Below are 20,869 nucleotides of genomic sequence, written 5' to 3'. Positions count from 1 at the left end.
ATCATAATTAAATATGTGTTTAAACATTGAATTATGTTTGACTGATCATCTGAATAATGAGCAACTTTTAGAGGCAACGCTGCTGTCAACAGAGACTCACCTCTGCTGGAGGTAGCGTGTGTGTGTGTGTGTGTGTGTGTGTGTGTGTGTGTGTGTGTGTGTGTGTGTGTGTGTGTGTGTGTGTGTGTGTGTGTGTGTGTGTGTGTGTGTGTGTGTGTGTGTGTGTGTGTGTGTGTGTGTGTGTGTTTTTAGCTGCATGTTGTGGATTCTGCTCTGATGTTATGAGGCAGCAACAAGAACTCTGAGACCACGAGGGAGAGATCCAGACTCACGTCAGGCCGTTGACAGACTCTGTGACGGACCGACCAATCAGGGCTCTGCGTCTTTTACGAGCTCTGTGATGTCATCGGGAAGGAGTAGCCAGGGTCAGGTGTTCTATCACAAAACAAACAATGGCGTTTTCTTGTATTAGTCACCAAAGAGTCGCCGAGCAGTTAGCACTCAGGCTAGTGCTTCTCAATGGAAACATGAGCTAGCATAGCATTTAGCTCACTGAGATGTGCTTAGATTTCTACATTTTTGTTCCATTGACAGGTTGCTTTTGGGGAAGTTCTTCCTCATTAAAGTGGAGGATGTGCTGCAGACTGTAAATATGAGAATTACATTTTTGGCATTAGAAGAATACAACCTGGAACGCTGTAAGCTACTTCACACTGAACTGGAAAACATCTGGCCACAAACATTCCATTATAGTTCTTCATATTTTTCTGTTACTGAGAACATGTCTTTGTATTTTATTTAGTTAATATATAGTACTATTTTTAATTCATTCATTTTTTTAATTTAACAGAAAATGGACATTTTTAGATGGTCACTTCATTTATTTCTCTTTTTTTAATCATTTCATCAACTAAACGATTAATTGAGAAAATACTTCACTAGCAGAAACCTTAGATGAGTTTGTGTACACATGTGTGTGTTTTGTAGTTTCAGATTCTGTTGTAACCGGACTCCATGAGAAGAAATGTGAATTTAACTTCACATCCGCTAAAGTAACTCCACGCTGTCTGACACACCTTTCTGCTCTTTGTTGTAACTGATCCGAGACACACAATGAGACTGACTGCTGCTCCAGGTGTCCGATGCCGATGTTTCCCGATGCATGTGAAGGCAGCACACTGTCATTGTCATGTGAACAGGACGTTCAACTCAAACGGTGTAAAATGTTCCTTTACAAACTGGGCGTCGGGTCGAGCTGATGGCTATCTTTAGCTGTGTGTGTGTGTGTGTGTGTGTGTGTGTGTGTGTGTGTGTGTGTGTGTGTGTGTGTGTGTGTGTGTGTGTGTGTGTGTGTGTGTGTGTGTGGTATGAAGACCATTCATTATCACATTCCTGCAGAGAGGCCTACACATGGGAACTGGCTCTCTGTCTCCACGTGTCTGTAATCACATCAGAGTGATCTCATCACACGATCTCTGTGATCAATAAATCAGCCGATAACCGATCAGCTGCTGAGTCTACAGAGCGGAGGATGAAAGAGGAGATTAGATTCAGAGTGTCTCACTCTTCATGAGGATGTCGTGGACTCTCCTTTCAGAAACGACAGATAGTAAAGATCCTGCAGAAGTCCTTTTAGATTTTTCACGTTTGAACTTTTCTTGGTTCTCCCAGTGATCCAGTGATGGTGGTCTGTTCATCCATGAGTCCACTAGAGACGGAAACCACTGACGGATGATTCAGCCTCCTTCAATCAGTTTGATAAGTGGATTCAGATTCAGGTGAAAGGCTGTAGAACCAGTGACTGTATTGATTAGTGGGACTCCTCACATTGGTTTGTGGACTGTTGCTTTGGAGCCTTGAGTTCTGCCTTTCGACCGCTGCCATCTTGGTGTTTTGGGCCTGTGAGATCATGGATTTGGACCGCTGCCATATTGATTGGCTTTGAACCCTTGAACCTCACTGAACTGTTAGCATGAGCTAAAGTCACCTAGCTGGTCTGGTCTCTTTTATTCACTGAGGTGAATGTTTAACATTGTTTACTGGCAGCAGACAATGAAGGGAATGTCTGGTAGAGACGGAAAACATGTCTGTCTGTCTGTATCTCTGTCTGTCTGTCTGTCTGTCTGTCTGTCTGTATCTCTGTCTGTATCTCTGTCTGTCTCTCTGTCTGTCTGTATCTCTCTCTGTCTGTCTGTCTGTCTGTCTGTCTGTCTGTCTGTCTGTCTGTATCTCAGTCTCTCTGTCTGTCTGTCTCTCTGTCTGTCTGTATCTCTGTCTGTCTGTATCTCTCTCTGTCTGTCTGTCTGTCTGTCTGTCTGTATCTCAGTCTGTCTGTCTGTCTGTCTGTCTGTCTGTCTCTCTGTCTGTCTGTCTGTCTGTATCTCAGTCTGTCTGTCTGTATCTCTGTCTGTCTGTCTGTCTGTCTGTATCTCTCTTTGTACTTACAGTTTGTTTAAACAGCTGGTTAGTTTGACTAACAGCAGCTTTAAAACTAGCCCGGCCTGTTCACCCAGACACACTGTGTGTGTGTGTGTGTGTGTGTGTGTGTGTGTGTGTGTGTGTGTGTGTGTGTGTGTGTGTGTGTGTGTGTGTGTGTGTGTGTGTGTGTGTGTGTGTGTGTGTGTGTGTGTGTGTGTGTGTGTGTGTGTGTGTGTGTGTGTGTGTGTGTGTGTGTGTGTGTGGATGCCTGTGCTGTGATGTCATTGTGTCTCTGGTATGCGGGCTGCTTGTTCACCTCGACTCACAATAAGAGTTGATCCAGTATCTGATCCTCCATCTTTTCTGTTTGCTGACTTTAAACTGTGTTGACAGAACAAACACACACTCCTCTGTTGTTTGATCTCACCTGTGTGTGTGTGTGTGTGTGTTACTGTAATGTGTTGTTAGCTGCATCTAGTAAGAAGCCTTACATTGATAACCTGCTGTGTTTTAATCTCACACACTCTTCACTGTTCTGGAGTAAGCTAAATGCTAACATTAGCATTAGTGGTGTAACGGAAAGAAGGTTCGTTACAAAGTTTAACCATCACGGTGTGAAATAAAGTTCTACTGCTGAGGTTCAGTTACATGATGATGTGTTCAGGCTCTGCTCAGTGAGAATGAGTATTGGCTGAAGGTAAACTGAGGTTTAGTGAAGTGAACTGAGCCTGTTGTTGTTGTTGTTGTTGTTGTTGTTGTTGTTGTTGTTGTTGAGAGGAATGTTTTGATTCCTCAGAGGAAAAGTTATGTGATATTTGATATCGGGTTCCTACTGAAGACATTTTAAGAACGTAAGAGCTCACATCCAGTTACAGACTCTGGTGCCTACAGGGCAGTGAGAGGAACAGCTCCTTCCTATCTCCAGGCCATGAAGCCCTACACCCCCCCACCACTCCTCTCTGCTGCCTCGGGGTGACTGGTTGCCCCGTCGCTCAGAGGTCCCTGCAGCCGATCCACCCGGTCACAGCTTCTTCCTGTCCTGACCCCTCAGTGGAGGAATGAACTCCCCACTGACCTCAGGACAGCAGAGTCACTGCCCATCTTTAACCTCACCTCTTCAAGAAGTACTACCTGATAAAGAAGTACTACCTGATAAAGAAGTACTACCTGATAAAGAAGTACTACCTGATAAAGAAGTACTACCTGATAAAGAAGTACTACCTGATAAAGAAGTACTACTGATAAAGAAGTACCTGATAAAGAAGTACTACTGATAAAGAAGTACTACTGATAAAGAAGTACTACCTGATAAAGAAGTACTACTGATAAAGAAGTACTACCTGATAAAGAAGTACTACCTGATAAAGAAGTACTACCTGATAAAGAAGTACTACCTGATAAAGAAGTACTACCTGATAAAGAAGTACTACCTGATAAAGAAGTACTACCTGATAAAGAAGTACTACCTACCTGATAAAGAAGTACTACCTGATAAAGAAGTACTACCCTGAGCCTTCCTCGTAGCACTTATTGAATTCGTATTTGTTTACTGCACTTATCCTATTCGTAGTAGTTTGTAGCACTTATTATATTTGTATTAGTCTGTTGCAATTATTGTTTTCGTAGTAATTTGCCTCTGCACTATACTTTTGCTCTGGTTTATGCTTTAAGATGCTTGTTTAAGAAAGGAGATGCACTTATGACTTCTGGTGACTAGTAGTTCTCTTGAATACCTATGTTGAATACACTTCCTGTAAGTCGCTTTGGATAAATAAGCGTAAGAAACACAAATATGTAGTTTCATCTGAAATTCACTGTAGTTTTTATCTTATTTTTTTACATGGCGTGTGAGTGTTTCTGTTCCAACATCTCAGACAGAGTGAGACGTTGTGATTGTGTCACATCGACCTCATCCTGATCAGATCAATAAGCTAAACTGCTTAACCCAGTGGCTTGTAACAAACCAATCAATGAGCTGATCAATAACACGATCACAACCCGCTGAGTCTGACTTTAATCAAAACCCTCTGATCAGACGCCGACGGGCTGATCGATAACAAAACATACACACAGTAACCGTAGACTGAGGTGATTAACTGTGTGTGTGTGTGTGTGTGTGTGTGTGTGTGTGTGTGTGTGTGTGTGTGTGTGTGTGTGTGTGTGTGTGTGTGTGTGTGTGTGTGTGTGTGTGTGTGTGTGTGTGTGTGTGTGTGTGTGTGCGTGCGCGTTGGACATTGACTGACAAAGAGAGAGAGACAATAGAAGGAGAGACAGACGGGTTAAAGACACACAGAGAGGACAGGATGGAAGGTTAAAATGAGGCCGTCTGTGGTTTCCATGGCGACGAGGAAACAGACATATAACAGAGGACAGGAATGTAAAGAGAGAGAGAATAAATGGAAACATGGAAGGAAAGAATGAAGGGAGGAGGAGGAGGAGGGTTAGGAAACAGGAAAGGAAAAAAAACAACAAAAGAGTAAAGAGAGGAGGAAGGAAGGAAGGAGATGAGGAGTGAGACCAAACAAAAAGAGAAAAGAGAGGAAGAGTTAAAAAGAAGTAAGAGACATCTAGATTAGAAATAAAGGAGGGGAAGAGGACAGTGGGTTGAGAAGGAAAGGAATCAAGGAAACTAAGAGGGAGGAAAGTAAATCCACGAGTGGAAAAAAGAGGAGAGGAGTGAAAAAGAGCGGGAACTCAAAGTGAAAGGGAGGAGCATTGGAAAGAGGAGGAGAAGAAGAGAGGAGGATGAAGGAAGGAAGGAAGGAAGGAAAGGGAGGAGAAGAAGAAATCCATCAGATGGAAAATAAATAAAAGTATAAAAAACAATAGAAACAAAGAAAACTGAATTATATTAGTATCAAATAATCTTCTGTAATTCTAAAAACTGCAAAAAAAAGTTAAAATATATCGTCTGAACCCACTGTTTCAACAAAATAAGAACAATAACTAGCTAACCCATGATTTTAAAATAATCAATATTAAAAAAAGGGACATTTTAAACTTTTGCAAAAATATATTGTTTAATTTGTTTTTGTTTTTTATCTTTTTTATTTCAACACTTCATTTTTTATGGGTCTTCGATTTTCAATAATTTTCTAATAACTTAATAAAAGGAGGGATGGAGAGAAAATCATCACACATTTCCTGACTTTTAGTCCAGAAACACTGGTTCCTACATTACCCATAATGCACCTGGATAGTCTTTCATGAGAACCTTCATGCCTTGTAAACAGCAACGCCTCCAGTTTGTAGCGTGTGTCGTTATAAACTGAACTTCATGTGTTTTTCTTTCTTTAATATTGTAAATATTTCTGTCTCTCTGACCGAGCTCTCTGATTGGCTGTCTTCAGGTGGAGTAGGCGGAGCTTAGCGATGGCGGGCGCGTCGGTGAAGGTGGCGGTGCGAGTCCGCCCGTTCAACTCCAGGGAGATGGGACGCAACGCCAAGTGTGTGATCCAGATGCAGGGAAACACCACCTGTAAGCTCACACACACACACACACACACACACACACACACACACACACACACACACACACACACACACGCTTTATGTCGTAACATGCGTCTTTAAGGTTAAACTGTAATTGATTTTCTTTCATTGGGTAATGTTCCGTATCCATCTCTTGTATTTGTGACGTTAGCGTTCTGTTCTTCAGTTTGTCGGTTCTAATGGAGAGAGCTAACAGGCTCTTTGGATTAGAGGAGCGCATGTGTTAAAACAGGCCTCAGCAATCCCAGCATGCCTCTGCTGGTCATGTGACCTCTGAACCTGTTTCTATTTAAACACTCACACACTCACAGGTTATTTATGGAGTTTTCTGCAGCGAGCTGTTTTTAGTGTCTGAAGCTCTCACACCGACTCAGATATTTATACATAAATATAAATATCAAGTCACTCTCTGTGGAAGTTTGTCGTTCATATTCTAACGTCAGCGATGACAAATATATATAGTACAACTAATCATTACATCAATATGTGGTGACGTGATGACATCACTTATTTGTTATTTGAATCATTCACTTCTTCTTGTTTTTGGGGCCGAAACTATTTCAATTTGGTGTTAAAGTTATGTTTTGTTTTTCTGTTAAAATACTTATTATTGAGGGAAAGAAGAGAAACATCAAAACAGCTGATTCATAACTTTAAACTAAATATCCCTGTGATGATGCTATAGATGCTAATGCTACAAAAGCTATTATTGATGCTAATAGACAAAGAGTTAAAGGTAATGATGATATTTCAGATGTTTGTGGTGATGCTACAAATTCAGATGAAGTTAAGGAAGTTAATGGTGATGCTGAAGATGCTATAAATGCTAATAATAATGCTGCAGATGTTGATGTTGATGCTAGTAATGCTCATGATAATGCTGCCAATGCTAACAGCCACAAATGTTGATGTTGACGCTCCATTAGTAGTGATGATGTTAAGTACGTTATGGATATTAATGGTTATGCTAATGATGCTAGTAATGTTAGTTATGATTCTGCACACGTTAATGTCGATGCTAGTAATGCTAATGATATTGCTGCATATGCTAATGATATTGCTACAGATGTTTATGTTGAAGCTCAAGATAGTAGTGAAAATGATAGTTATGCTAATGAAGTTATGGATATTAAAGGTGATGCTAAAGTTGCTAGTGATGCTAATGATGATGCTACAGGTGTTGATGCTAATGAAACTAGTGATGATGCTAGTTTTGCTAATGAAGTTATGGATACTAAATGTGATGCTGATGATGCTGGAAAGGTTGTGTATCATAAAAATTGTGTACAAGGAGTTTAATAATTCCTGTTTCTCTCTCCAGGTATCTCCAACCCCAAACAGCTCAAAGATGGAGCCAAGAACTTCACCTTCGACTATTCCTACTGGTCACACACAACGGTGATCACGCTCACACACACACACACACACACGTATATGTATATATGATAAACCCAGAGGCAGTGATAACAGAGAGTGTGTGTGTGTGTGTGTGTGTGTGTGTGTGTGTGTGTGTGTGTGTGTGTGTGTGTGTGTGTGTTTGTTTTCCTGCAGAATGAGGACCCCAGCTTTGCATGTCAGAGGCAGGTGTATAAGGACATCGGAGAGGAGATGCTGCTGCACGCCTTCGAAGGTAAACCAGTCTGAACTCATTAATCAACAGGTTTAATGTTCACTAATCAAGTTCAACAACGTCACTTTAAATCCTGTCAACACACTGAGATGAACAAAACCACAACCTACAAGAACTATGATACAGATAGTGATGATGCTAGTGATGCTAATGCTAAATATCCCTGTGATGGTGATACAGAGGCTAATGCTACAAATGCTGTTATTATTATTGCTAATAGAGAAAGAGTTAAAGTTAAAGATGATATTTCAGATGTTTGTGGTGATGCTACACATTCTAATGAAGAAGAGGAAGCTAATGGTGATGATGCTAGTGTTGATGCTAATATTGATAATGCTGCAGATGCTAATAATAATGACAGATGTGATGCTCATGATACTAGTAATGATGCTAGTTTTGCTAATGTAGTTATGGATATGAATGGTGATGATAGTGATGATGCTAATTCTGAAAAAGACCTTATTGGGCGGCTGTGGCACATGAGGTAGAGCGCGTGTCCCTTGGTTCAAACCCCTCTACCAGCAACATGCCGAGGTGTCCTTGAGCAAGACACCTAACCCCAAGTTGCTCCCCGGGCGCTTCATAGCAGCCCACTGCTCCTCCGGGATGGTTAAATGCAGAGAAATAATTTCCCCATTGTGGGACTAATAAAGGCTTAATTATTATTATTATTGACGATAATGTTGATAATGCTAATGATACTTAAAGATTAACTTGGCATGTATTAAACATTTAGTTTTTGCTGACCTCCAGTGGTTTGATTTCTCACCTTGCTGCAGTGATGTACGGGTGTACTCCAGTACACTGTGACATCACTGGTGGTCGTGGTTACAGTAAACTTATGACCACAACCAAGTTGCTCTTTAGATGTTGATTATTCTAAGGTATTAAAGATGTTATGAACAATTATTTCCTCATAACTAACTTATTATTATTATTATTATTATTATTGTCTTCCAGGATACAATGTGTGCATTTTTGCGTACGGTCAGACGGGTGGAGGAAAGAGCTACACCATGATGGGAAAACAGGAGCCGGGACAGGAAGGGATCATTCCACAGGTAGACACAAAATATAAAGATTAATTAATCCAGAGTCCAGGTGTTCTGCTGGGACACATATGAACAATAGATAACAAGTATTAAGAGTTAAGAAATAATACTGACACCATTGCAAAATAGAAAACAGTAACAGTAAGGTAAATAAATTAAGTAAAAAAATTAAACTAAAATAGATAAAATAAAATACAAAAACAAAAGTTATATACAGAGTAGAAATATAAAGTGTATAAGAAGTGATAACACCAGAGCAGAAAAGAAACAAATAGAAAAGTAATATTTAGCATTATATTGAGAGAAATATTCGCAATGATATTGAAAAAAGAGAAGAAAGTTATATTTCACATAGATTAATGAAAACCAATTGCACATAAAATTGAAATGTAAAGTAAGTTTTTTCGATTTAAAACATTCATTTTGAGAAATCTGAAGCCTTTTTTTGAATATTTTAAAAAACAAATGTATAGTTTTATATCCTCTTACCTGAAGAGCCTTTCATCTCCTGCTTCCTGTTGTAAACTTGATGCCGAATCATAAATCCACCTGTTTATTGTCGTTATCATGTTAAAGTGGCCTGAATGTGGTTATTGATCCTCTCTCTTCAGCTGTGTGCAGACTTGTTCCAGAGAACAGGAGAGAACTCTGATCCTGACCTGACCTACTCCGTAGAGGTAAACTCAGTCTCATGTGTCTCATGTGTCTCATGTGTCCGTTCAAACCGATTCCTCCAGTGTTTCCTCTGGCTGAGCGCCGTGTCCTCCGTCTCCAGGTGTCCTACATGGAGATCTACTGCGAGCGGGTCCGGGATCTGTTGAACCCCAAGTCCCAGGGTACCCTGCGGGTCCGGGAGCATCCCATCCTGGGTCCTTATGTGGAGGACCTGTCCAAACTGGCTGTGACCGGATTCCCCGACATCCGGGACCTGATGGACGCCGGCAACAAAGCTCGGTCAGTCTGCTTCCTGTGGACGGTCGTCATGACAACAGATCTAGATTATCTTAGGCTTTAAACTAAAGTAGAAAAGGCTGTTTCATCTATGGGAAATGTAGCATTTTCAAACAATTTAATCAAGTGTAAATGTAGATTTAAGAGATGAAAGTACCTGAAATGTCTGAAGTTTAGTTGCCAGAGAGGATCTAAAGAAAGGTTGAAAGAAATGCAAAGAGAGAGCGTTTTTTTCCCCCGATAACGGAATGATAATGTGAGTTGACATGTAACAGACGAAAGCAGTTCATTTGTGAGTTAAAGTGTTAGCATGAAAGTTTAGCCAAAGCTAACGAGACAGTTGAAGGGCTCTCCTGCTTCAAACCAACTTTTGGTGTTTGTTTAAATGCATTCTGGGAAATCGCATAAATGTGAGCTGCAAATTCAGAATTTGCTCCACAGTCTCTGCCTCTTTCTTTGGGTTTGTTGCAAGGTATTCTGGGAGCTGTACAGTCCCTGACAAAAGTCTTGTCACTTATCCAGAAACAACAGCTTATAACCTGACTTTTAATTTATCCATTGGTTTTAGAAATGGCTCATATGAAAGCTAAAACCCTCCCAAATTATGTTTAATATACTAAAATAAATTTGCTTCACTGAAGAAAGATTGATCATTTAATGAACACAGAAAGGTCAGATTTTGGCAAGACAAAAGTTTTGTCGCCTACAGAGAGTAATGTGAGAATTGAACAAATAATTTACTTCAAATACAAAAATATGTTGCATAACATCAGTGAATTAAGTAGTGGTGCTGTGAGATCCATATTTAATATCTTGTATGACTTCCATGAGCTTGAAGGACTGCATCCATGCGGTTCGACAATGATTCATACAATTTATTGATGAAGTCATCAGGAATAGCAAAGAAAGCAGTCTTACATGCCTCCCAGAGTTCATCAAGATTCTTTGGTTTCGTCTTCCATGCTTCCTCTTTCATTCTACCCCAGACATGCTCAATGATGTTCATGTCTGGTGACTGGGCTGGCCAGTCCTGGAGCACCTTGATCTTCTTCGCCTTGAGGAACTTTGATGTAGAGATGGAAGTATGTGATGGAGCACCATCCTGCTGCAAAATTTGACCCCTTGTATGGTTGGGAATGTAAGAGGTAGCTAATACTTCTTGATATTTTAGGCTATTGATATTGCCTTCCACCCTGCAAATCTCTCGCACACCCCCATACTGGATGTAACCCCAGACCATGATTTTTCCGCCACCAAACTTAACTGTTTTCTGGGTGAATCTCGGATCCATGCGGGCTCCAGTAGGTCTCCTGCAATATTTGTGGCGGCTGTGATGTAATTCAACCGAAGATTCATCTGAGAAATCCACCTTCTGCCACTTTTCCAGCGTCCATCCTTTTAGCAGGCTATGGGCCTTGGCAAATGCCACACGTTTTTTTAATTGCCTTTTGTTTAGTGCTGGTTTCTGGGCACTGATTCGACCATGGAGGCCATTTCGAGACAGAATTCTACAAACTGTCCTGGTTGACACGGGGACTTGAGGTGACCAGGCCTGGTGGAGCTCTGCTGCAGTGGAAAAGGGGCTGGCCTTGGATTTTCGAGCCAACAAACGGTCCTCCCGAGCAGTTGTCTTGCGGGGTCTGCCGGACCTGGGCTTGTCAAAAACATCTCCAGTCTCTTCAAATCTTTTTCTTATTCTTTGTACTTGACGCTGAGACACATTGAAGGTGTCAGCCACCTCAGCAGTGGATCTGGTCTTCAGCCTCTTGATAATCAACGCTTTGGTCTCAGGGTGAATCTTAGGCATGTTGTCAGAGGTCAAGTTGCAGTTGATGTGAAGGTCTGGTGTGCTGGGGTTCTTTTTATACACACCCACTAATTGATTGATCAATTATTGATCACAGGTGAGGCTGTAATCTAGGATTGGGTGCATCATATGACAAGGCGACAAGACTTTTGTCTTTGCAAAAACTGACTCAGTGGGCTTTACCAAGCTGTGAACGTTAGAATGCTTTTCAGCAGTTTCGTTTGGCACCAAAACATTATTTCAAAAGCTGTTGGGATTGAAATTAGCCATTTCTTGTAAAAAAAAATTGATTACAAATATATTTGAGGGGCACTTAAGGTCAACTTGTACCCAGGCGACAAGACTTTTGTCAGGGACTGTAGTAGTAGAAATAGCTGTTCAACTATATGCTGTCTTTGCATCTTATTTAGCTGTGTCCACCATCATGAATGAGACCAGGCTGTATCATCACTGATTGATTATTTACACCTGACTGGTTATTGATTACAGGACGGTTGCGGCCACAAACATGAATGAGACGTCGTCCAGGTCACACGCCGTCTTCACCATCGTCTTCACCCAGAAACGACGAGACCAAATGACCAGCCTGGACACTGAGAAGGTGTGTGTGTGTGTGTGCGTGTGTGTGTGTGTGTGTGTGTGTGTGTGTGTGTGTGTGTGTGTGTGTGTGTGTGTGTGTGTGTGTGTGTGTGTGTGTGTGTGTGTGTGTGTGTGTGTGTGTGTGTGTGTGTGTATGACTTTGTGGGGACCCTGTGTCCATACTGGACTTGTAAGGACGTGTTGTCACCCAATAGTCATTTTCACAGAACAGAGCCTGAACGCATCATAATGTAACTGAACTGAACCTCCGTTTGTTAGCCATTAGCGGTGCTGCTAACGTTACTAGCTCTCCTGTTGGTTTAAACACAGATTGGTTGTTTACAATGTAACATTATCAGAGAAAAACATAAATTATGTCCTGATCTCATATTTACTGAATATTGGAGGATAATGATCGTCAGTAAAACTTTATTTACACTGTGATGGTTAACGTTAAACTGTTGAATTAATCAGAGGTTCACACACGTGCCACTAGTTGTCTATAATCAGGATTTTGGACTCAAAAGATGAAACTCTGCCTTCAGGTCAGCAAGATCAGTCTGGTGGACCTGGCTGGAAGTGAGAGAGCGGACTCCTCGGGGGCAAAGGGCACACGGCTCAAGGTCAGAGGTCACGAGGGCCATGCTGGTGTTATCTCATCAATGTTTATCTAAATGTTACTTGTGTTTTTTTAATACTTTATATGTTAACTGTGTGGTTTACAGGAAGGAGCAAACATCAATAAATCTCTGACCACGTTGGGAAAAGTTATATCTGCTTTGGCCGAAATGGTACGTTTGATATTTAGTGAGATCGGGAAATAAAAAGTAGATGAAGTTCTGGTGAGGAATGACTCTCCTTCTTCTGTCCTCTGCAGCAGAGCAATAAGAAGAGGAAAAGTGATTTCATTCCCTACAGAGACTCTGTTCTCACCTGGCTGCTGAAGGAAAACCTGGGTAAGTACTAGTAGTATAAGTACTCGTTGTTTAAGTACCAGTACAAATATCACAACCGGGAGTGTTTATAAGCATCAGTAATATTAAGACTATTATCTTCAGGAAAGCAGTCCTAGTATACTGCTAGTATACTGTCATCCTGGTATATACACAGTTTATATATTAACCTGGGTAAGTACTAGAAGTATAAGTACCAGTACCTTTGCAGTAAGAATATCACTAAGCATCAGTACTATTAAGACTTTTATCTTTAGCATAAGCAGTAAAAATACATAAATTAGTCGTACCAAGTCCAGTACTATAGCTTACTTTACAAGGACTAGAAGTACTGTAATGGCACAAAACTGTACTGTGGTAGTACTTTGTAACGGAGGCTAATAAAGTCTGAATGTTTCTTTGTTTCAGGAGGAAACTCTCGGACGGCCATGATCGCTGCTCTGAGTCCTGCTGACATCAACTATGAAGAAACCCTGAGCACTCTGAGGTCAGAGGTCACGCTGTGTGTCCGTTCATCGTCAGTACATCAGCAGAGTAAATATAATGAAGTACAACCTGAGTGTGATGTGGTTCCAGGTACGCTGACCGCGCAAAACAGATCCGATGCAACGCCGTGATCAACGAAGATCCAAACGCCAAACTGATCCGAGAGCTGAAGGGAGAAGTGGAACGACTGAGGAACCTCCTGTTCTCCCAGGGGCTCCAGGAGCTGCTGGACAACGCAGGTACTAATACACACTTTATATATAAAATACTAGTATACTTTATATATAAAATACTAGTATACTCTAACGCAGGTACTAATACACACTTTATATATAAAATACTAGTATACTCTAACGCAGGTACTAATACACACTTTATATATAAAATACTAGTATACTCTAACGCAGGTACTAATACACACTTTATATATAAAATACTAGTATACTCTAACACAGGTACTAATACACACACTTAGTATATAGGTACTAAATACTAGTATACTCTAACACAGGTACTAATACACACACTTTATATATTATATTATATTATACTATTATACTGTCGCACTAGTACTAATACACACATTTTATATATTATATTATATTGTACTAGTATACACACAATCAAATTAATAATAAAGATGTACGTTATGTGCTGTTGAATATGTTTGGACCGTCTGTCTGTGGTATGTTGAGAGACGAGTATTTACAGACACCAACTGTGTGTGTGTGTGTGTGTGTGTGTGTGTGTGTGTGCGTGTGTGTGTGTGTGTGTGCGTGTGCGTGTGAGGAGATATTCACAAGCTGTTCACATAACCGGGACATCAGAGATTCCAACTTGTTAAACTCTGTCTCTCTCTGTCTGTCTCTCTCTGTCTCTGTCTGTCTCTCTCTCTCTGTCTCTGTCTGTCTGTCTGTCTGTCTGTCTGTCTGTCTGTCTGTCTGTCTCTGTCTGTCTGTCTGTCTGTCTGTCTGTCTGTCTGTCTGTCTGTCTCTGTCTGTCTGTCTGTCTGTCTCTGTCTCTCTCTCTCTCTGTCTGTCTCTCTCTCTCGGTCTCTCTCTCTGTCTGTCCCTCTCTCTCGGTCTGTCTCTCTGTCTGTCTCTCTCTCTCTGTCTCTCTCTTAAAGTAAACAACAACACCAACGGTCCTCCTGCTGTTGTGGGCGTGTCCCCCTCCCCTCTGCAGCTGGCTCTCACAGCCAATGGGATCTCACCTCAGAATGGCTCCGCCCCTCCAGGTGTGTTTTTTAGAGAAGATTCCAAACTTTGATGTTTATTTATTTATTTGTCTCCGTTACAGTGAAGCAGTCGCTCTCAGGCTCCAAACAAAGAACACATTGTTTTATTAGACTTTTTATATTTATATATATTTCCACTGAGCACCACTGTTTTTTTCCTCTTGTTGGTTTATTTAATATTCCAATTTTCTTTCTTCCCTCCTGCTTCATTTCCTCTTTGTCCCGTCATCCATCCTTCTTTCTTTCTTTCTTTCTTCGTTCTTCGTTTGTTTCTCCTCTACAGAGGCCGAGCCGTCGTCCACCGGCGACGCACCTGCCGACGCCGACCACCTGATGGAGGAGGGGGAGGAGGCAGAGGAGGCGGTTGCCACGGAGACCATCAGTAAAGAGGAAGCGGCTGAGAGGCTGATGGTAGGACCCGAGCTCTGGTTCTCATGAGGCTCGCTGAAAACGTTCCGTCACGCTGACATTACATTACAGTCATACAGCTGACGTCTCCGTTTGTTTGTTTGTTTGTTTGTTTGTTTGTTTGTTTATGTCTCAGGAGACGGAGAAGATCATCGCAGAGCTGAACGAGACCTGGGAGGAGAAACTACGGAAGACCGAATCCATTCGCCTGGAGAGGTAACGCACAGGTGTAACGGGACAGGTGTAACAGCACAGGTGTAACAGCACAGGTGTAACAGGACAGGTGTAACGGGACAGGTGTAACAGCACAGGTGTAACGGGACAGGTGTAACAGCACAGGTGTAACAGCACAGGTGTAACAGCACAGGTGTAACAGGACAGGTGTAACGGGACAGGTGGACAGGTGTAACAGGACAGGTGTAACAGCACAGGTGTAACAGCACAGGTGTAACGGGACAGGTGTAACAGCACAGGTGTAACAGGACAGGTGTAACAGCACAGGTGTAACAGGACAGGTGTAACAGACAGGTGTAACAGGACAGGTGTAACAGCACAGGTGTAACAGCACAGGTGTAACGGCACAGGTGTCAATCACAGATCTTTAAATTCTGATGGAAGCTGAAGATTCTAATGTTGAGAAAACTGGTTTCACCTCAGTGACCATGGCTGACTGGCAGCAGATGCTGAGGCTCATGGGTATTGTTGTATTTTGAGTCATCAGGACTCATCGAGATCGTCGAAAGAAACATTTGAAATGAGGAAAAAAAAATGTTGGGACAAGAGAAAGCAACTGACCAATCAGAACTAAGTATGTTAATTACATGTTAACACTAAAATAATTTAAACGTCCGTCTGTCTCCCTCTCTCTCTCTCCCTGCCTGTCTCTCCCTGTCTCCCACTGTCTCTCTCTCTCCCTGTCTGTCTCACAGAGAGTCCCTGCTGGCGGAGATGGGTGTGTCCATTAAAGAAGATGGAGGAACGCTGGGCGTCTTCTCTCCTAAAGGAGTGAGTCTACGTTAACAGGATATTGATACGTGATATTGATTATTGATTATTGTTAACTGATGGGTGTTAATAAAGCTTTTTTCAACGTGTTCCAGACGCCTCACCTGGTCAACCTGAACGAGGACCCGCTGATGTCGGAGTGTCTCCTGTACTACATCAAGGAGGGCTTCACCAGGTACTGCACAGTATTGATCGGTCCTCTGATGATCAATACGTGTTGATGTAGTGATGTCATCAGTAACGGTTGTTTAATGTCTCAGGGTCGGACAGCAGGACGTCGACATCAAGCTGTCGGGTCACTTCATCAAAGAGATCCACTGTGTGTTTGTGAGTGAGACCAACGAGCAGGGAGAAGGTGAGACTGTTAGCTGTCTGTCTGTCTGTCTGTCTGTCTGTCTGTCTGTCTGTCTGTCTGTCTGTCTGTCTGTCTGTCCGTCTGTCTGTTCCCATGTCTGTCTGTCTCTCTCTCTCTCTCTACCTGTCTGTCCTCTCTCTATCTTCTGACAGTAAACTCACCGGTCATATTTATCTTCACAATGTTCACGTCCTTTTTATATAATTTAATTGTCTTTAATGAAACTTAATTTTAAAGTTTTATTAAACTGCTGTTTTGATTTCCAGAAGAATTAAATGTTCATGTGACGTCTGTGATCTGTGTGAATATTAAAATAATAGTTTAACTACAGGAAGTTTAGTCTTTATCTAAAGAAACTGTGATAACTTTGTCCCGGTGAGACAGACAGAGACAACAAGCTCTTGTGAGATTTCAGAACGAGACTTCTCCTTCAGGGAGACTTGTTAAGACACAATAACAAACAGGAAGGTAAACGTTTTATTGCTCTAGCTTCTCTCCATACTGTTGTATTAAAAACAACAAGCTCTTTATGTGAACGCACAATGACGCTGAGTGATGACATCACATCCTGTTTATCGTCTTGTCGTCTGCAGCCTTCTCCTTCAATAGAGAAAAATACAGATGTATTAAATAAAATGTTATTGAGCTTTAAATAGATTGATCTTTGTAAAGTGTTCTCTCAGTGAGTGACTCTCTTTCTTCTTCTTCTCTCTGTAAATGCTGCGAGGAAGTCTGTCAGGTATCGTTCTAACCGTCACTGTTACCGTGGTGATGTTACCCCCTCTATTGTCTCACTCCTCTGTCTCACTCCTCTGCCTCACTCCTCTGTCCTCTGTGTCTTCAGTGGTCGTGACTCTGGAGCCGTTAGTCGGAGCGGAGACGTACGTCAACGGGAAACAGATCGACGACGCCGTCGTCCTCAAACAAGGTGACCGAGACCTGCTGCGTCGGTGAAATGCACCCTGGGAGTCGTAGTTGTCTGCAGGCTTCTTGCATAGCTTTAACTTTTTATCAAGGAGGCAGATATTTTCTCTTCTCTCCGTTTAAGAATTGAGAAAGATGGCGTTCTAAATAAGTTAATAAATAAATGCGTCTCGTCTCCGTTGCTAGGTCACCGCATCGTGATGGGGAAGAACCACGTGTTTCGGTTCAACCACCCGGAGCAGGCTCGGCTGGAGAGGGAGCGCAGTGTGACGGCCGACCAGCAGGGGGAGCCGGAGGACTGGAACTACGCCCAGAAGGAGCTGCTGGAGAAACAGGGCATCGACATCAAGCTGGAGATGGAGAAGAGGTAGATTAAGAACTTATATATGAATGTAAATATATATATATATATTTACATTTATATATATTTTTAAGGGATTAGTGATAATATATTGTGTAGTACGGCAAAACTACAGAATCAAAATAGAATTGAACCCTTTGGCTCAACTACTATCCAGAAAGCTTAAACGTTATGCTAGCATCGAGCTAACGTTATGTGAGTGAGATGACGGTGAACATTATTTTACAGCATGTTTAACCTCAAAGCTAGCTAGCGATCAGCCAAGTCATTCTCTCAAAATCAATATCAATATTTTCATGAAATCTTGATTAGCATAATGCTAACATGGAGCTAACATTTTGTCTCAGACTGCAGGACATGGAGGTTCAGTACCGTAGAGAGAAGGAGGAGGCTGACCTGCTGCTGGAGCAACACAGACTGGTTAGTCTCTGTTTGATTATAGATCAGATCACCTGGAGGCTGGCAGGTAATCAATAATCAATCATCTGTGTGTGATCAGTATGCAGACAGTGACAGCGGAGACGACTCAGACAAACGCAGCTGTGAGGAGAGCTGGAGGCTGATCTCCTCACTGAGAGAGAAGCTACCTGCTAACAAGGTACGCACACCTTTATACCTGTCTGTCTCTGTATGTCTGTCTCTCCCCTGTCTGTCTCACCTCTATGTCGCTGTCTCTGTATGTCTGTCTGTCTCTCACCTATCCATCTCCCCTGTCCGTCTCACCTCTATGTCGCTGTCTCACCTGTCTGTCTCACCTGTCTGTCTCTCACCTGTCTGTCTCTCTCCTGTCTCAGGTTCAGTCCATAGTGAAGCGTTGTGGTCTCCCCAGCAGTGGGAAGAGGAGGGAGCCTCTCCGGGTCTATCAGATCCCTCAGAGGAGGAGGATCAGCAAAGACCCCAAACGGGTCACCATGGAGGACCTCCGCATGCAGGCGGTGAAGGAGATCTGCTACGAGGTCCAGACACACACACACACACACACACACACACAGAATCACACACACACACACACACACACACACACACACACACACACACACTGAGAGCTGATTGGTCCCGTCCCCCCTCAGGTGGCTCTGGGAGACTTCCGTCACTCCCGTCAGGAGATCGAGGCTCTGTCCATCGTCAAGATGAAGGAGCTCAGCAGAATGTACTCAAAGAAGGACCCCAACGAGAGGGAGAGCTGGAGGGCCGTGGCCCAGGACGTGTGTGACACAGTGGGCATCGGAGAGGAGAGGAGCCCCCACGGAGGAGGGGGGGGGAGGAGGAGGGGAGACGGGGGAGGGAGGAGAGAAGAAGGCGTATGACCTGAAGGCTCACATCGATAAACTGACTGACATTCTGGAGGTGAGTTCATGTCATCAGTTTACAGATAATCCAGTCTGACTGATCAATCCATCATCCTCTGGCTGCATCCACACGTCTACGTTTCCAAACACAGCGTCCACACAGCATTTCAAAATGATTTCCATCAACACGCCTAGAAACAAATATCACATGACTCTTCATGTTCACTGGGCATGCTGGTGTAAACAGGAAGTAGATCGGTTGCTTAGTTACAGAAATAGGAGTATTTTAGTACTCGTTAATACTAAAAGGTTGTGATTGATGATTCAAATCTTTCCCTATAAACTGAAACGGTTAAAACTTAGCTACGACGCTGCAGGAGGCTGAAGTCGTACTGGAGAGCATTTATGTTTTTGTTCCTTTACATTTCTTTGTGAACTTCACAATAGTTGTTCAGAACAAAATAAACATCAATAAGAAAAGTAAAGTCCTCCGTTTTGTGTCAAAAACACAACTCTAAAGGTCTTAAAATGTAAACGTAAAAAATGTAGTCGTGTGGATGAAAAGCTTTAGATTACAAAACAAACGTGTCTCCAGGAGGTGAAGCTGCAGAACAACATGAAGGACGAGGAGATCAAAGCCCTGAGAGACCGGATGATCAAGATGGAGAGCATCATACCTGTCCAGGTACGTTCACTCACATCACGCCCCGGTCGGCCCCCATCAGCGCTCCGTCTCCACGGTAACCAGTCCTCTCTGTTTCCAGGACGACAACGACGACGACGAGAACGGTGAAGAAGAAGAAGAAGAAGAAGAGGGCGGGTCGCCACAGAGGGAGGAGGGCGAGGCCGGCGGCGACGCACCCCCCCGCATACCGGAGGTCAAGGTGAAGCGTCTGATGGACGAGGACCCGGCGTTCAGGAGAGGGCGCCTCCGCTGGCTGAAGCAGGAACAGCAGCGGCTCCTCAACCTGCAGCAGCAGAGCATCACCAAGAAACTACGAGGACAGAACCAGAACCAGAACCAGGGTGAGACGCCACGACAGGTAACAGCTGACAGGATGAGATGTTTCAGGAGACACCTGACGGATGTCCTCTCTCCCCCTGCAGGTCAGAACTCCCCCGTTGTCCCCGTCCATCTCCCCGGGACCGGCCGCTTCATCCCCCCCAGGAGTGCAAGCTCAAGTTCCCCTTCAAGAGTAACCCCGCCCACCGGTTGTCATGGGGACCAGCCAGCGCCGCCCTGCAGGCTCTGGGTCTGGGGGAGGGAGGAGACTGGGGGAGGAGGGAGGAGGGGTGGAGGGTAAAGCTTCTCCATCGCCCCCTCCCCCTCCGGGCCCCGGCCTCTTGCCCCCCCCTTCCAGGCTCCGCCCCCTCGCATGCGCACCCCCAGCCCTCATCATGCCTGGCAACAACGTAACCCGGGAAACCAGGCCGGCTTCTACCAGCAGGGCAACAACCAGAACCAGCAGCGCCGCTACCGACGCAACTCTCTGGACAGCTCCACCCACGGCAACGGTGGCTATGACAACGAGCAGCAGCAGCAGGGTGGCGGCGGTCACCAGGGGCGACCGAGACAGAGGAGGGGGCGTCGCCCGGGCCGGGTGGTGAGAGAGGAGGGGGAGAGGAGGAGGAGGAGGAGGAGGAGGGGGGGAGGAGCAGAGACAGAGACGGAGGCTTCCATTATAATCCTCATCAGCAGCATCAGTTCCAGCACCATCCCTACTACAGCCCCCACAATGCACCATTCCAGCCAGGACCTTACCCCAACTACCACAGCCTGCCACGCTCCGGGGCCCCCCCCTCCCGCTGACATGCTGCTGGGGGCGGGGCCACCGCAGGGTGGGTGGGGCTTCACCACTCCGCCCAGGATGAGACGGCAGTTCAGCGCACCGGACCTCAAACACAACAAGGAGACACCCATC

The 20,869-nt window shown here is 43.7% G+C and overlaps 1 protein-coding gene across 1 annotated transcript in view; it reads left to right on the top strand.

The window, feature by feature from the left end:
- Positions 1 to 20,345, top strand: part of LOC129093117 (kinesin-like protein KIF1C) — a 22,192-nt gene extending 1,847 nt beyond the window's left edge. Inside the window, 28 exon segments of the mRNA XM_054601027.1 lie at positions 5,769 to 5,896; positions 7,232 to 7,308; positions 7,462 to 7,540; positions 8,501 to 8,601; positions 9,204 to 9,269; positions 9,368 to 9,546; positions 11,840 to 11,951; positions 12,475 to 12,552; positions 12,655 to 12,720; positions 12,807 to 12,885; positions 13,291 to 13,369; positions 13,459 to 13,607; positions 14,495 to 14,605; positions 14,889 to 15,016; positions 15,150 to 15,229; positions 15,943 to 16,018; positions 16,114 to 16,193; positions 16,279 to 16,373; positions 17,218 to 17,301; positions 17,484 to 17,664; positions 18,006 to 18,078; positions 18,158 to 18,256; positions 18,453 to 18,614; positions 18,729 to 18,904; positions 18,906 to 19,005; positions 19,543 to 19,632; positions 19,712 to 19,973; positions 20,055 to 20,345. Coding sequence (XP_054457002.1) covers positions 5,791 to 5,896; positions 7,232 to 7,308; positions 7,462 to 7,540; positions 8,501 to 8,601; positions 9,204 to 9,269; positions 9,368 to 9,546; positions 11,840 to 11,951; positions 12,475 to 12,552; positions 12,655 to 12,720; positions 12,807 to 12,885; positions 13,291 to 13,369; positions 13,459 to 13,607; positions 14,495 to 14,605; positions 14,889 to 15,016; positions 15,150 to 15,229; positions 15,943 to 16,018; positions 16,114 to 16,193; positions 16,279 to 16,373; positions 17,218 to 17,301; positions 17,484 to 17,664; positions 18,006 to 18,078; positions 18,158 to 18,256; positions 18,453 to 18,614; positions 18,729 to 18,904; positions 18,906 to 19,005; positions 19,543 to 19,632; positions 19,712 to 19,973; positions 20,055 to 20,251 — 3,165 coding nt within the window. The 5' untranslated portion in view covers positions 5,769 to 5,790 and the 3' untranslated portion in view covers positions 20,252 to 20,345.
- The last annotated feature ends 524 nt before the right edge of the window (positions 20,346 to 20,869 follow it).

This window comes from Anoplopoma fimbria, chromosome 7 (assembly GCF_027596085.1).
Source record: "Anoplopoma fimbria isolate UVic2021 breed Golden Eagle Sablefish chromosome 7, Afim_UVic_2022, whole genome shotgun sequence".
NCBI lineage: Eukaryota > Metazoa > Chordata > Actinopteri > Perciformes > Anoplopomatidae > Anoplopoma > Anoplopoma fimbria.
The sequence above is the reverse complement of the archived record's forward strand: the minus strand, read 5'-3'. Positions and strand labels throughout refer to the sequence as shown.